The 17,918-nt window shown below is 40.5% G+C and overlaps 1 protein-coding gene across 1 annotated transcript in view; it reads left to right on the top strand.

Annotated features, from left to right (window-relative positions):
• Positions 1 to 17,918, top strand: part of nwk (FCH and double SH3 domains nervous wreck) — a 505,896-nt gene that overhangs the window by 15,637 nt on the left and 472,341 nt on the right. Inside the window, exon 2 of the mRNA XM_090389564.1 lies at positions 15,249 to 15,346. Coding sequence (XP_090245690.1) covers positions 15,249 to 15,346 — 98 coding nt within the window. The remainder of the gene's footprint in view (positions 1 to 15,248; positions 15,347 to 17,918) is intronic.

The following is a 17,918-nucleotide window of genomic DNA, read 5'->3' as shown; positions in this document are numbered from 1 at the left end:
AATTACCCTGACTTCTAATCACTCTTGGCACAAGCACATAACAAACATTGCTTCCTCTGCATCTAAAAAACTTGGTTTTCTCTTTCGCTCTCGGCGTTACTTTCCTTCCAAACAACTGCTCACTCTGTATAAATCGCAAATCCGCCCACCCTAGATGTTCCCACATCTAGGGTGGTGCCTCCAAAACCTCTCTCAGGCTTCTTGATTCCATTCAGAAGAAGGCAGTTAGGTTAATTAATGATTCATCTTTAACAAAGTCTCTCCACTCGCTGGCTCCTAGACGTACTGTTTCTGCTGCATGTCTCTTCTACAGATACTTCCATGGGCACTGTTCTTCTGAATTGGCTTCTATAATTCCAGCTCTCTCTTTGAAAACAGTCCGAACACGGGCCGCCACCAGCCAACATCAATTTACCGTCCAACTCCAAACTCACAGAACCAACTTTTCATCTTCCTCGTTTATTCATTCAACTGCCGTTTTCTGGAACAACCTTCCTTCATACGTATTTCCTGAAAATTACAGTCTACTGAAGTTCAAGTCCAATGTCAACAAATAACTTCTTTCGTCTTCTCAACCTCCAACTCAAGCACGGTACAAACAAGTACTATAGGTTCTAGTAACTGCCGTGTTTGGGGTTTACATAAAAAAAAAAAACTCTAAAAGGAATCAGATTGGTCCACTTGATATCGATGGGTCAACTGTTGATGATCCTGCGCAGGTAGCTAACAAACTAAATGAATATTTTGCATCGACATTCACACATGAGGTGTTATCAGCAAGGGGAATGCCAGAGGTGTATTCAACTCTGGCAGTAAGCTAGAGAATCTTGTGATAACTGAGAGTAAAATGGAGGAGAAATTGTTGAAGATAAACAGAAGAACGGCTCTTGGGGTGAATGGGATCTATACAGTTATATAAAACGAGGCAGAAAAGGAAGCAAGCAAACCCTTTGCCATAATTATGAGAGCTTCCTTGGACTCAGGGGAGTTACCCACGGACTGCAGATGTGCAAATGTGACTCCAATTCACAAAGGAGGATCAAAGGCTGATACAAGTAATTATAGACCTGTGAGTTTAACTTCTGTTCCAGGAAAATTAATGGAGGCACTGGTTAAAGAAGCACTGCAGGATCATGTAGACTAAACTTCAGTTATAGCTCGGACACAGCATGGTTTTATTAAGGCGAAGTCTTGCCTGACCAATATGATTGGATACTATGATGCAGTCACAAAAGAAATGGATGCACGGAATAACTTTGATATTATATACTTGGATCTTAGAAAGGCTTTCGATACTGTTGCACATGGAACACTGCTGCACAAGTTGGAGCAGTGCGGCTTTGGAGGCAAATTGCTGCTATGGATAAACGGTTGATTGAGCGGGAGAAGGCAGAGAGTGGTAATCAATGGATACTGCTCATCGTGGACTATCGTTATGAGTGGAGTCCCTCAGGGTTCAGTGTTGGGTCCATAATTGTTTTCTGTACTTATAAATGATATTGATGTCCAAGTTTCCAGACGATACAAAGGTTGGCTGGGTTCTCAAGGACACTGCTGACACCATGCTGCTGCAACAGGATCTGGAAAGGTTGAGCAGATGGGCTAAGAGGTGGCAAATGAGGTTTAACATTGACAAATGTAAAGTACTACGTATGGGGGAAACAGCAACCCCAGAGCAACGTATCAACTCTGAAGTACTACACTGATAGTGCTAGAGAATGGAAAGGACCTGGGGGTAATTGTGCAGGCAGATATAAAGTTCTCTGAGCAGTGTAGACGGGCTAAAATGTAGGTCATGGTGTCTTGTCAATGATATACAGTAATTTTCTAGCAGGGATAAGGAGGTGGTTATTCCCTTGTATAAGGCAATGGTCGGGCCACACGTATAGTACTGTATACAAGTCTGGATGCCTCATTTCAAGAAGGATGTAGAGCTGCTGGAACGAGTACAGAGAAGGACAACAAGATTAGTGAATGGAACAAAGGGGTGCTCTTACGAAGAAAGGCTTAAGTTTTGCAAATTACAGTGTCTGGAGACTAGGCACCGGCGAGGTGATCTGATAGAGGTGTATAAATCCTTGAATGGTTTGAGCATGCTCAATGCTGATGGGATTCTTCCTCTTGCTCAGAATAATCACCTGAGAGGGCATAAATTCAAATTGAGGAAAGACGGATGTAGGATAGACGTACGGAAATTTACCTTTAGCCAGCGGGTGGTTGGTTGGTGGAACAGACTTCCACCCCTTGTCGTGGGAGTTGAGAGCCTAAATAAATTTAAGGCTCAGCTGACAGGTATTTTGAAAGAACACACGGGTGAAGTGGGTTTTTTTTTTATTGGCTGATGCTCCATAAGCTTGCTTTCTTGCATCATATGCCTCTACTAATGCTAATATAAAGTGCTGAGGCGCTTGTAATCGTCTTTATCAGTAATACTATAGTCAATACTGGTCAAACAACTGGTCAAAGTCAGTAGGTATTCCAAGGACGTCTGCGATGTCTCAGGAAAGAATGTACCATTTCATATTTAATGGGCAACTTGCCACAGATAGTAAAGAGGGCTGCAGTAGAAATCGTCCGGGAGGCCCTGGACGAAGCAAGTAAATAGATTCTTTGCGCTTGTTGAAAAAGTCTGCTAACAACGCAATGACGAATGCAAGGAGCCGAAGCTCCAGCAGCGTAACATACTGTGGGGAGAAAAAGGCATTTATAATGAATAGAGTAGAAGATTTAATACTCCAATTTTTCCTTACAACCCTTTGGAGTTTACCTGTTAGCACTCTAATCTGGTCTCGGACGTATCTGGCGTGTTGAATGAAATTTAGTTTTTCATCCAAGACAACACCCAGGTATTTATGAGTTTTCAAATTTAACATTCGCTGTTCCAGAGGGAAAGATTATATTGACTCGCAATATGACAATTCACACGGGGAAAGGTTTTTGTGCAACGCTCTTCAATCTATTAAAGATCCAATGTTTTATGTCCACGGATACGATGTGGCCAGTGCCAAGGGTTGTTCGTGTTCTGTTAGGCACAGTATTTTAACTTACGATCAAATTTTGGAGAAAAGTAAACAGTAGATGTGACTTACAATGAGAATCTGTTGCCTTTGAACACTAATAAGTGATTTGGTTGAATTGTTCAGTTAACAATGGAATGTATATCTGACATAATACGTACGTCACTGCTGTAATGTATATATACTGTGGGTGTATCCTTGCCTTGCTACCCGATATTCTGATTAGAATATCGAGGCTGCAAGTGATATCCAGTGGAGTGAAAGAGGTGACGCGAGAAACTTTACTGGGCTTTTTTCATACCGTGGCTGAATTAGTCGGTCTCGGGGATAGATAGCAACGTTTCCCCCCCCCCCCCCACAGAAACTGGAGTTTTTCGTCCAGCAAAACAGAGAAATCGACCATAGAACACACTCATTTCACAGACATAAGACACAGAGCGCGGCGGACAAATTTTATTATTTCGGTTGGCCCAAAAATAAGTTGTTTTTTTTTTTTTTTTGGAGTTAAACAGGTGATGAAATTTGGTCAAATAATGTAAATCTGCTTGTTTTTCATACTACATCTGTGTGCAAAACTTAAGGACCAACACCATTTTTAAAGGTTACAACCACAAAAATCTTTACTTAAAATACTCTTTGCCGGTGAGAGTGGATTCAGTCTCAGCAGCGATTCTGGACGTCAGCTAAACTGGAGAGAGGTTGGCACACGGTATCACCCCGCAAACATCACTGAAAGGCATCGATATGGCGGTTATTGTCTGGGGAGGCTTTATCTTGGATGGACGTACACACCAGCAGATACTGGAAGGCGGTACTGTAAACGGTGCACGCTATTGTTCTGTGGTAAGCCTTCCCGACGTGCGTCTGTTCCGAGTTGCCACAGGAATCTGATCGGTCCTTAAGATTTGTATATCGTTGTATTTGTAGGCGTACATTCAAAATTAGAAGTTTTATGAGTGGAATCACCTTCTAATCTTAGTACGTTTCAGGTGATTTATTATAACAATATCATGGGGAGGGTGGAGCAGAACTCCGTTGAGGACTTAGCCGACGAAATTCTGCAGTTTGGCTTCAGCTGTTCAATTTTGTCGTCTGTGGCGGGTGAGGTATATTGGAGTAGGAGGAGTGGCGAGGGTTTTCTGCGTGTGGTAATTAGTGGCGAGGAAGTGGTGGGTAGTTAATTTGCGCATTTCAAATTTCACAACTCTTTCTGTGTCAGTCTTTTATCTGCAGGATATTTGTGTATGGCGAAGATGTATTTGAAGGTGTACTTGGGAATAAGCGGTTCTTCGAAATCACCTGTGCTGTGCACGTTTGCAAGCAACCATCGCGATTCTTGAATGGAGTGCTGGATTTCTCAGCACGATAGTAGTACAATCCTATTTCCGTTACACAGTCGAATGTCGTTAATACAAAGTTCAAGGGACCTAAATTTTCGCGTTTTGTAATAACGAGGTTTGTAGTAAGGAGGTTTCCCAAAAGTGGAAAGACAAAAAAAATGTTTTTTATTATTTTTTTTTTTTTTTTACATACTGTATATCTAAGAATAAAAAATCGAAAATTAATTTAGATTAAAAATTAAAACGATGAAAATAAAATAAATAAAATTTATGTAACAAGTAGAATAGTACACTGGTGTGCAAAATATTAGGACCAGTCACGTTTTCACCTGTAACTTCTCACAGGAATGATCTGGAAATGCGAACCAAAGGAGCCTCGCGAGGTACGGAAATGATGAAGGCAATAACAACGGAAACAAAACGTTACAGAGGGCCTTTGTTCAAAAACGGCAACATAGCACTGGCTGCCATGATTGAGATGAATCACTGCCAAAGATGGAACAAACGGAAGCGGTGGTCCTCAGTAGGAGTTGTGGCCACCCCTAATGTCGATGCAAGCTTTGCACCGCCCGTTAATACTTAGAACAATGCTGTCGAGAAGTCCTTGCGATAACATCGTCCATTCCTCTGTCAGCGTTCGCACACAGCAGGCTTGTCCAACCCGCGGCCCAGGGCGGCTATGGATGCGGACCAACAAAAAATTGTAAACTTACAAACTTTGAGACTAAAAATACAATTAATAATACTACAAATACAATTTTAACACGCTATTAATTTATAAGGCATGAATTTTTGAATTTAACACGTTCTTTAGCAATGAGAGATTCATAAAATCATTCTCAAATTTATTCAAAATTTTATCTATTTATAAAAATTTTATTTAAATAATATTCTGGATGCTTTGGCGATAGACGAAAGTATTGATGCTACTAATACAGCTCAATTGGAAATTTTTATTAGAAGTATTCATGACGAATATAACATCACTGAAGAAACGGCTTCTTTCGTGCCATTAAAAGTCACAACTTAATACGAATACCTTAAAGCGATTTTCTTATCTGGTATAGTTACTGACGGTGCCCCGGCGAGCGATGATAGGTAAAAGAGATGGAATTGTAAAATTAACAGAAGACGATGCAATTGCCTCCCAAAATTTACGTATGATGAAATATCACTGCATTGTATACCAAGAAAATTTATGCGCAAAAACTTTAAAGATGGATAACGTCTGATGCAGATTGTCATCATCAAGCTGTAAATTTTATAATGGTCATCGCCAATTCCAGGAATTCCTTAAATTTATGAATGCTGACCATGGGGACATCATTTACTTTTCAGAAGTAAGATGGCTAAGTCGAGTCGTTGATGGAAAGATTTTACGATTTGCGCAATCAAATAAGGTCGTTTATGGAATCAAAAACAAAATTTGTGCCAGAACTGATCAGAGAGAAAACTGGACAGCCAATTACTAAAAACAGTAGACAAACCACAAGATGAAAGCTTGTTTAGAAGACCTTTATGCCAAACACGATCGCCTTTGAGATGTCAAGAGCAACTACTTGTGTTTCACCGAAACTTTCCCTTGACTTAGTCCACAAATGGGTAACATAAGCCTAGTCAGAAGTCTCGAAAGTGGATCGACACTGACGGAATCTATACTGGCGATCGTTGGTGAGTGGAGAAGAGTTGGCGGTTAATTGATTTCTCCATTACTTTAGCAAGAGTAGAAGTAATTGCAATGGGACGATAATTGGATGGGAGGGATTTGTCACCCTCCCTTTTGAGGAACTGGCTGGATATGAGCAAATTTCCAAGCAGAAGGAAAAACACTTTTGGAAAAAGAAAGTGAAAAAAGGCGGCAAAGAATAGGAGTAAGTTCCGGAGCACAGGTTTTGAGAACAAGTGGAGAAATACCATCGGGACCTGGAGCTTTCGAAGCATCAAGATTCGTCAAAATCCTTCTGACATCCTTTTCACGGAAGACCACAGGAGACATTGAATGGAGCGTGTTTGGGAACGGTGGGAGGTGTTTTACCAAGATCATTAATACATGATTTGGAAGAAAAATGGGTTGCTAGCAGGTCAGCTTTATCCTTGGCTGAAGTGACAACAGAACAATCTGGTTTGGACAGAGTTGGGAGCAGAGCTTTGGCAAGAGACCAGAATGCTCGGCTACCATTAGGGCAAGAAGCAAGTTTTCTACTCTTAGCCTGTTCAAACTCCGGTTTGGATTGATTAATAACTGCTTTACAATTGTTGCGAGCTTTAGTGTACGCAGAAAATGAAAGTGGAGAATTAGAAACAAGCCAATTACGATATGCAATATTCTTCTCTTGAACAGCCTTAGCACATTTATTGGAAAACCAAGGTTTAGATGAAGGACGAGATTTTAAAGTGGAGTGTGGGATAAAGGATTCCATTCCTGCAAGAATAATTTCACTGACACGATCTGAGCAAAGGTTGACATCAGAAGTTTCGAAACAGTAATCCGACCAAGGAAAAGAAGAAAAGAAGTCTCGCAGATCATCCCATTTTGCATTCTTGTAATGCCAAACAACACGAGGTTGGAAATAGCCATGAGATAAATGTTCAATTGGAGAAGAGACAATCACCAAGTTGTGATCTGAAGTGCCTAAAGGACCTCTCATTTCAACCGTGTACTTAGAAGGGTTGTTTGTGAGAAAAAGATCAAGCATATTGGCTGTATGATTAGAATTGTCCGGTATTCTCATATAATTTGCTGATAACTCAGAGCAGTGCGATGGTTCTATATGACTCTGGGCAGTCCGGTTTTTTGTTAGGATTTTTAAGTATTAATTTGGCGTTTGCCGTTTTCCATGCTGTGGGGAATTTGCCTGTTTCTAGGCATCTGTTGTATAGAGTAAGTAGTAAGCGAGGTGCAAATTCTGTTGTTTTTCTTCAAAGATCTCTGGTTCAATCATGTCCAGTCCTGGGCATTTGCGATTTCTAATCTTGGTGGCAGCCTCACTGAGCTCAACAGTGAAGGGGGGGGGGGGGTTCGATTTCTGAGGTGATGCGTTGTCCTTGCAAATTTCGTGATGTTCATGCATGGTTATTGCAGGTTCCTTGAGGATTTTGTCCAGTATGTTGCCAATCGACTGCTCCCAGGTGGTCGTTAGGTTTCCCTCCTGTGTCCTGGTAGTACTAATGACCTCGCCCCTGTGGAGCTTATTGGTTATCACCTTTTAGACTATGCCCCAGGGGATCGGTGTTTCCTGAAGTAGGCGCTTCCAGGAACGCTTCTTACGTTTTTTATGGTGTCCATGTAACGGTTCCTAGCTTCTCTGTAATGTTGTCTCAGGACCTCCACCTCATTTTCGGGCCAGGTTCTGCGAGCTCTCTAGAAGTCTTTTCTTGTGTTTTGCATCTGTCGCCGTAGTACAGCAATTTCTGGTGTCCTCCAGGATATTGCGCCAGGTTTTGGATTTTTTTCTTTTTTTTTCGCTCGATTACTGATGTTCAGTAATAATTTTGTAGTTTCCCTCTGAAGGTCATCCGGGTCGCTCCGGGGGTTTGTTTTCCGGATTGTGTCTAATTGCCGTGGTGAGCAGCTCTCTATATCCAGAACCAAGAAAGAGAAGAATGGTGATATGCTGTAATTCTAGGAAAAGCGCGCTTTTGAGGTTGAAAACTAAACATACGAATCACAAACGAATGGAAAAGAGAAATTCGTAAAGTGGGTGGCGAAATTTTGTCCCTAGTAAAATGAGATGAAATGTTGAATTTTAAGTATCAAACTAATGTTAAAATTATACGAAATTATTTCTCTGTGTACTATTTTTTTCCAGTTTCCTGATCAAAGCTTATAACGGTAAGTAATTCTCTTTCGGAAGCTTCTCGTTCTAGTTTTCCTACTTCCAAGAATTCGCTATTCTTCCGTTGGTTTATGAGAAAAATATATATTAGCACTTATTATTAGCTGCATGGAGTAAGGAAGTCTGAAGCTTATGATGCACCAGGCAAAAAAAAATTCCCGAGTTACCCTAAGAGAGAGACAGTGTGTGTGGCAGAAGTAGAAGGGAATCACCAAGAAAGAGAGACTGATGATATCCTCAGTTGCAAAGTAGAAAGTCTGATATACATTGACAAGGTATAAAATAAAATCAAACACAGATCAACTCATCCATGGAGTGAAACAAACCCATAAAAGTTATGCTCGTTATTGACAGGATTCAGACCCGGAGTGATGGTGATGCGAATCTGCTGCGCGCGAGGACACGATATTTGGAAAGCTTTAAAAAAATAATTTCATGATTTTTATTGGTTCGATTTTAATGAAATTTGGTACGGTCCTAATGGATGGATTTTCATAAAACAAAATTTTATAAAAACCCATCCACTACAAACAGTTATTAACGCGGACGGACATGAAGACAATACACGCTTTATACACAAACCCCACCACACTTAAAGACTAATATTAAAAAATACTAAATTATTTTTAATCGATGGGAATATATTCCCGTGTGAATTAAAGTGAATTAGAATCTACAAACTAGATTCTAGTAATACCGGATGCAGCTAGTGATATTACAAAGATGCCCCCCCACCGTGCTGAGTTTCATCACCGAATCATCAGCACGGAAAACCCCCCCTCATCTAAGAGGTCAGGGGTTTTGCCCTCCCCCACGTTTTCTCTTGTTCTTCAATGAACATAGCGTGGTAAACTAGTAAAACCTTCTGTGATTATAAAGGAATGTTCTCATCCTTGAACGAAGGTTTATAAACTCCATCCGGAGCACTGCACTAAAATAAATCAATTTAATATCTAATATAGTTACTAACGAAGAGAAACTTGTCTTCATTTTGGAAACGCAATTTCCCAGATATTGTGAGAAAGTCCCCGATTATATAGAAATTTGACAGCGTGACGTCACAGTGTTTAAATTGGATGTTTCCTGTTCGGATGTGTGCAGCTTCAAATATTCTGTTGCGTGTTTCTTCTCGTTGTTGCGTCACATTGCAAATGTGGGTTGTACTGTCGTCTCTTATTTTTGATTCTTAGTTCGGATGGACATGGTGAATCCATTAGACGCTTTATACGTATTTCCTAAAGCGGTGAAGAGCAGACCTGGACACTAGATGCACACGGGAATATGCTTCCATCGGTTCAAGGTAATTTAATTTTTTTTTAAAGTGCTCTTTAGGAGCGTTAGGATATATCTATAAAGCGCCTATTTCATCACCATTCACTGCGGTCAATGGTTTGGCAACAGGACCTAAGCCTAAACATTTTCAAAAGGGAGTAGCCGCTATAACACGCTGAGGGACCTGTTACGGTTGCATACCTTTATTTCAGGAAGGCTCGCGGAAAAACTTTCCACTCTTTGTAAACCGAAGATGTGCAGAATCACGGTTCTTACGGAAGATTGTTTTCCAGGTAATTCAGTGAAATCCGACGTTCCGATACATAATTGATCAGCCCTTTCAAGCGAGCAATGTCGAAATCAGCGTCGTTGCCCGTAAGCAACCACCATTGCAATAAAAGAGTAAACGGTAAAAACCATGAATTGTACTTTTAAAAAATTTTTGTACAAAGTGTAAACGGGAAGGAGATGGTGGATCTTTCTGTCTTTCTATTATCGCTTTGCTCTCTGCGTAATCATCTTTAGGCCAGTTAACTAACTATTTAATGGTATTCCTTTGCTCTCTACGTTTCTTTTATGCCGTGCATTCCAAAACAAGCAAACCGGCCTGAGAAACGGAATTTATCCATATAATACACATGCGTGTATGAGTTTGTTCTCTCATGTAACCTTTCTATGAAATATTTAATTATGCAGTATATTCCCATTATGGTCATTCTAGACAGATTCTATTCGCAAATATTTACAGATGCTGTTTAAACATCTCTACTGTCAGGGTCGATTTCTTTTTGCTTTTTTTTTTCTCGTTCTTCATCCCTTTCTATCCTATTTAGAGCGCATTAGCATTACATTAGTTGGAGCATATGATGCAGGAAAGGAAGCTTATACAGCATCAGTAAAACACAAAACCTTCCTATTTCGCCCATCCGGTCATTACAAATGCTTATCTAGTTCAGCCTTAAATTTATTTAAGCTACCAACTTCCACAACAACAGATGGAAGTCTATTCCAGCAATCAACTACCCTTTGGCTAAAGGCAAACTACCGCACATCTGTTCTACAACTGTCTTTCTTCAATTTGAATCTAAGCCCCTTCCGATTCTTAGTCTGAGCAAGGGGAAGTATCCCGTCACCATTGAGCTTACTCAAACCATTGAAAACCTTAAACACCTCAATCAGATCAACTCGCAGGTGCCTAGTCTCCAGATGCTGCAACTTGCAGAACTTAAGCCTTTCTTCGTAAGCGCACCCCTCTGTTCCTCTCACCAATCTTGTTGCCCATCTCTGTACTCGTTTTAGCAACTCCTCATCCTTCCTAAAACGAGGCCTCCGATCTGTACGCAATACTCAAAGTGTGGCCTGACCATTTCCTTATACAAAGGGATAATGATCTCATTGTCTCTGCTAGCAAAATTCCTATATATCATTGACAAAACTCCATCACCTGGTCTGATAGCCCGTCTGCACTGATCAGCAAACTTCATATCTGACTGCACAATTACCCAAAGGTCGTTTTCATTCTCCACCTCCCTGAGTGTAATACCACACAGTTGGTACGTGTGTCTTGGGTTACTGTTACCCATATATAGTACTTTGCATTTGTCAATGTTAAACTTCAGTTGCCACTTCTCAGCACATCTGCCTAACTTTTCTAGATTCTGTTGCAGTAGCATACTGTCTTTAGTGTCATAAACAACCCTGCCAACCTTTGTATCATCTGCAAAATTAGACATTAAGCCTGATATACCTTCATCGATATCATTGATAAATACACAAAATAACAATCGGCCCAGCAGCGAACCCAGGGTCAAACATCCGTTTATCCAGAGCATGCTTTACGGTGAGCACCCACGCTCTCCAGGTCCTTGCGGCATGTCTCCCTCTGGACTTGGAGATTGTGGGCCATGGGCTGCTGCACCAACACGCCAAAGGAAGGGTAATCACACATTTTGGATACACTACGACTCGACACTGACTAGACCACAGGAAAAAAGACGTCTTACAGACCACATGAGAACAGTGTGGCAGAATTGGTGGAATGACTCCACTAAAGACAGCATAACTAGAAGCTTCATACCAGACATTGGACGTGTTTATCCTATTTCCCCGACCTGGTACTCTCCTGGACTTCATACCACGTACCTGCTGACATTGCTCCTTCAGGAAGAAGCTACACGATTTTGGAACCTTAGACATAGCGCACTGTAGATGCGGACAAGAAGAAATTTGGGAGCATTGCATAGTGTCCAGTCTGTATTTGTGACTGCATATCTGTTTTGTGGTTGGTTTGTTTGAGTTATTCTTGTTAGTTGTCTTTCTATTGAAAAGGTTGCCCGGTGGTCTGAGGTGATCCATGTGTCCTCCACCCCCCAGTCAGTCACATGTCGGGCCATATCCTGGTGGCCACGGAGACATCAATTGTGGTTTCCCACAGGATGTATCCTTAGAAATCAGGAGGACATACTGCTGCAGGAAGAAGAAAACTAAGGCCTTCACGCTTTTCGTTCAAAATCTCTTCGCGAGGCAAAGAGCGCTTCCACCACCCTGAAACAAATTTGAGAATTTGAACCACCGAATAAACACGAAGAACACAATTGGCTATTAATGACCAGCTGAGTGACTACAGGACTTGAGCAGAAGAGGCTGTGACAACCTACAGCAACTTAAACACAACGGAGTCCTTACTGGATGCGACAAAACACTGGGACCTAGATGTAGCTGGCCTGTCATGTGGGTGACGCATCCTGCCCTCTGCCGAGACTAACTCCACCACCTGGAGAGTCAAAGTGAATGATTTAGATGGCTGCGAACTAGCCAAATGGCGATGCAGATCCGTCATCTTGCCGGGCCTGCTTTATCTCCTTTTCTCAGCGGAGGGAGAGATACCCCTGTGGCCTCCCCTCTCTGCCAAATCCACTTTACCTCTGGTGTGGCATGGGCATTCCTATTGAACTTTTAGGGGCCACCTTCTCTATCGGTACCTTTCTTCTTCTACTCTCCAGCCTTCCATCGCCTCACCCAAATCTGTCTACCTTCAAAGCACACAGCCCCACATGCTAAAATTTGTTTCTACACCAAAATTGCTTTCCCGACTCTTTTCGGCCAAAAATAAAACTCATTCAGCGTACAATACCTTATCGCTCTTAAAGCAAATCTCTAGGACCAAACAAAAGCATAGCATCAACAACTCTTTGAACCCCTTTTGTGAATTGGGGATACATTTGCACATCTCCAGTCTATCGGGATCTCTCCTGAATCTAAGGATGCTCTCATAATTATGACTAAGGGTTTGCTAACTTCCCTGGCTGCCTCTTTCAATATAACTGGATAGATTCCATCCACCACAAATGCCTTTTTTAAGTTTAACTTCGACAATTTCTCCTCCACTTTGCTCTCAGTTATTACAAAATCACTTAGATCCCTGTTAGAGTTTGATAAACTTTTGCAACTCCCCTCATTGAATAACTCCTCATGTGTGGATGCAAAATACTCATTCAGTTTATCAGCTATCTGAGCATGATCAACAATAGTCGAACCATCTATGTTAAGTGGACCAATCTGATTCATCTCCTTCTAGAGTTTACATAAGTAAAAAAACTCTTTGCCAAAGATTTCTCGTAATCTGCCTTCGCTTGCATAACCTCCTCCTTAGTGACTTGATTACAGACTAGCTTATATCTGTCGTAGGCTTCTGTGTCACCTGATAATACACCTAATATAATTTAGGTATTATATTAAATTATACCATGTCTGAATCTTGTACACTCGCATAGCCAAAGGTTATTCAGAGATTAAACTGATTTAATTATAGATATTAATTCAAGTACACAACTGGATTACGAAATTATAAATTTCAATTTTATACAGCGAAAAACTAAATTGTAATGCGTTTTCAAATTCTGACCAACCTATTAATTGCTCATCATTTCATCTGGACACGTATTGGTAGTTTAACAGATTACAGTTTGTGTATACAGAACTTTGTCTTGCCCTATATAAAACTGACCTTTACCTCGATGATTTATTGTTATTGGATTCCCAGAATTTTGAAAAAGGACACCAGAAAATTTTTCACGCCTTCTGTAGACCATGTTTACAATCGTTTGATGTAAGAGTAAAAATGATTTCTGTTGTAAAAGGACACCAGACTTTTAGTGATCTGCCTTTGCATGTCATTGCAAAATAGACTTATGGGAAATTGGAGACTCCTAACTCAAAGTTCATTCACTAGGAATCTCAGAGATACGTGGTATAAAATGCTGCGAAGAAAAGCTTGAATTTATTTCCCTTCAGCGATTATCAGAAAGCTATCGATATGCAAAATTTGAATTCCAATCATCTATATCAAAGGGAGTAGTTCAGAAGAATTTAACCGGCGAAATGCATGACTTGGACTACCTATGTAGAAGCAAGCAGGGTACTGCTTTTGTCCTCGAAGTGAGGTGCATTCTACTATAAAGTGGTATTATTTCAGTCAATCGCTTCTTAGAAGAAGGTTGCTTCAATCTGTTTTTAGACGCTGAATCCACTTACTGGCCAAAAAATTAGAAACATTTTTGTACGTTTAATTAGCTGTTAACAGATAATTAAAAGTGTGGTATACAAATGTAAATTGTCACATGGTCTAATGATTATAAGTTATCAGAAAAATAACGTACTTTCCAGGGGATTGTTAGTCGATTCAGTCATGAGAAGACAAGGTGATATTTCTGATTTTCAGAAAGGCGTTACTGTTGGAGCATATTTAGCAGGAGCTCCAATTGAAGAAATAAAGGAAATCACTGGTGTGTCGAAGCAACCATCTCAAGAGTACACAATGAGGGGAAGATGAAAGGAAAATGTAGCTCTAAAAGGAAAAAAGCGGTACCACTTTTTTCGGTTAAAAATCAATAGATTCGACTGGAGTAGTGCCGCTGGCGCCAAGACTGAACTGGACTGTGGAATTGTAGAAGATCATGTGATCTGATGAGGTCACATGATGTAGCGTGAACCTCATGCGGCCCTGCATTCAATTTGTCTCGTGTCTACTATTCAAGCGGCATTATGGTATTGAGTTTTTTTTTTTTTTTTTTTGTACTGACTGGGGGTCTGTTCATACTGTTAGAAGGTCGTGTTACCTCCACTGAATATACTTCTGTCGTATCCTGCCAACTTCCTGCTATGCTCCAGTTCTACGCGGATTGCGAAGGATTCTTCCAGGACAACAGTGTAGCATCCACTGTGCAAATATTGTACCTGAATGAAGAAGAAAGAAGAAGAAGAAATCTTTATTGCATACAAAATGCATATGCCGTACACAATACCCTTCACGGCTACAAGCCAGGGGTTTACAGTAAAGGTAATGTTTGAGAATGGTTTGAATGGTTCGAGAAATGTAGCTGAGATTTCCAGCATCTATCCTGACGGCCTCATTTTCTAGATCTGAATCCAATCGAGGATATCTGGGATGTCTGAAAAGGGCAGTTCGGCTTCGCAGTTCTCTGGCTACTACAATACATCTGGAAAATATCCTAATGGAAGAAATCTGGAGCTAGACTCCCCAAAAATTGGCTCTACTGGGTATTGAATAAAGTTTCTGGTTTTCTGGCCAGAGAATGTATCATAAAATACCAATTTGATGATTATTCCTGCAGTTTTTATAGTGGTATTTGTAGAAAGAGATAGACAGAAACAAATGTTAAATCCAATGAAAACACTTCATAATTAAAACATAATTAAATATAGTTAAATTCAGGTTAAAATGAACTGAATCGTACATAAATTTGCACTTTTCTTCTTCGTAGGCAAAAGCCACCACTGCTCTCCGAAATTTGCACAATGAACAGGTAACAAAACTGCAGACAAAGCACCAACAGGATGCAGAGTTTCTGGAAGACATTAGGTAAGGCATTTCAGAATAAAAATTATATAGGTATATGAAATTTCATGCAATAACTTTTCTTATAATTATACGTAGAATGTAATTATAATCTTTGTTACTTTTATGTAGAAATATGTGGTGCAATTAATGTTATTGGCGTAATAAGGGCTAGCTTTCAGAGAGTTTGGCCGATCCCGGCCCTGAGCCTTATTTATTTTACGCTGATTATAATTAATAACAAAATTACGTTGATTAATTCTTGTAAAAATGAGTCTAAAACAGCTTAATTGATTAATTTTATTAATAAATTTCTTTTAATTTAATTATTTTTAAAGATTGTTGGTTGATATAAATTATTATTTATATACACTCAGTGATCACTGAATTGTGACCACTTAAATAATACTGTTGGGTCATGGTTCGCACTATTACCATCAGATGTCCGAAGACGTCCAAATCTGTAGCCATGCTGCTTGTAAGGTTTCCATAGTGTCTGAATAGATGGTTGCGTGTTCGTACGCATCACTTCCCATTCCAAAACATCTCACGGGTGTTCAAATGGATTGAGGTCATGCGGATTTGGAGGCCAATCAAGATGGGTGATATTTGCACTGTGTGCCTCGAACTACTCGTGCACAGTGGGGGCCCGATGACACGGCGCACATCTTCCTCTTGGAAGATCCCGTTCCTGTCTAGGAAAAAAAATGCAATATGGGAGGGTGCACATTGTCTACTAAGAGCTGTTGGTAGACCTCGTCGCTGAAACGTTGGTCCATACGCACCAGGGATCCTAGTTATTGCCAGCAAAACATTCCACATATTAAACAACCACCGCCTCCTACCTGGATAGTGGGCACCATGCATGATAGGCCCATGAATCGGTGTTGGTTGTGCCACACACGGTGTCCGCCGGCGTGTTGCCAGGTGTTCGGACTCATCCGACGAGCACTTGTTTCCAGTCCTCCAGTGTCCAACCAGCGTGTTGTTTGCACCACAGCATTTGCCGTCGATGATGGTGAGCGAAGGAGAGAATGTTTCTTCGGTCGTCTGCTGTGGAATTCCCATACATCTAAGTGTGCTGCGTATCGTCATTTGAGATATAGTTCTCGCATTCTTCATATTGTATTGTGGTGTCAACTGTCACACAGTGACCTGCCAATCTTTGTACACCTTAACCGCAGTGGGCCTTGAACAACCACACAGGGGGTAATTCTGATATGAAAGCACCCGACACACGAGCTACCACAATCATGCCATGTGATATCTTTACTGCGTCCCAGAACTGCTGCTTTATCACTTTGACTTGCACGACCAGATGCAAATTAGCACTAGCCTAGAGTATACATATGAAACTATTCGGCTTTTCATACTGCAAGCTATGTGGCATAGTCCATTACGGATAGGGTGGTCACAATTCAGCGATCACTGAGTGTATGTACTGATATAGTATCTGTTACAATGGATGTGAATTGATATTGAGTTTACTGCTTTGAAGTTGGATCCCGCGATAAGTTATTCGAAGTGGGCTTTACGAAGCTGTTCGAAGTTTTGATATAGCAAGGTGAACAGAAAAAAACAAGACATGAAAACAGATTAAAGGATTTGGAGGTCCAAAAGAAAACGTTGCTTATGGACTTCCAAAAATAATGGTGAAGAATTTTTTTTTTTTTTTTTGCGTACAGCAGCCTGGTTTTTGAAATTAATCACTGAAAGCCTAAAATACTTATTTGCATAATTCATACACAGCCTACCGGTACGATGAAGTAATGAAATAGTATATATTTCTTTTTAAATAATTTAAATTCGATGTTCACCTGGCGTTAAGGGGGTTTTGAACTGCGGTAGTTATGAGTTTGTATTCATCCTACTAAAGATGGTAGTGAGACCAATGTCCACTCCAAAAATTTACTCATATGCCTTCATGTGAAAGTATACGGGATTTCTCTCTCTCTCTCACACACACACACACACACACACACACACACACACACACACACACACACACACACACACACACACACACTCAAAAAAAGCTCTACGTTACAAATTATTGTTAACAGAACACACAATAGGCTTGAAATAAAAGATGTAAAAATTGTTTCACAACTGATTGATTCAGATGGCCGACCAGACCTCAACTGAATCGCATTCTCTTTTGAACTCTGCCGAACATCTTGTAACTGTAGCACAACTGGGTGACATTTCCCCAAATACCAGCCATTCCTTCTTTTGAATTTGTGCCCTCTTTGATCAAAAATTTGATTACTGAGTGTTGCACAATTTGCTGGATATTCATTCTTCTTCCACCTGCTAACACAGAAAGTAAATTTATTAACTGCTTAAGACTGAACTTATTCTAAAACTTATTAATACATTTTTTATGCCCTATTCTGAAAGCTCCTTGACCACCCTTCGTATACATAACTTATCCTTTACAAATATCAAATTAATCTGAAATGCAGATTTCAATGTTGCGATCCCCTATTTCTTGCTTCTGAACTCTTGAAAACTTCGTTAGCTTCTTATTTTCTACTCCCCACTTTGGGCACGGACGCAGTTCTTTCGAGTTTTGTGCGATCCTTCCGAAAGGGAA

The sequence above is a fragment of the Mastigoproctus giganteus genome, chromosome 2 (assembly GCF_048544385.1).
Source record: "Mastigoproctus giganteus isolate SK-2022 chromosome 2, ASM4854438v1, whole genome shotgun sequence".
Taxonomy (NCBI): domain Eukaryota; kingdom Metazoa; phylum Arthropoda; class Arachnida; order Uropygi; family Thelyphonidae; genus Mastigoproctus; species Mastigoproctus giganteus.
This window is presented reverse-complemented; position numbering and strand designations above follow the sequence as displayed.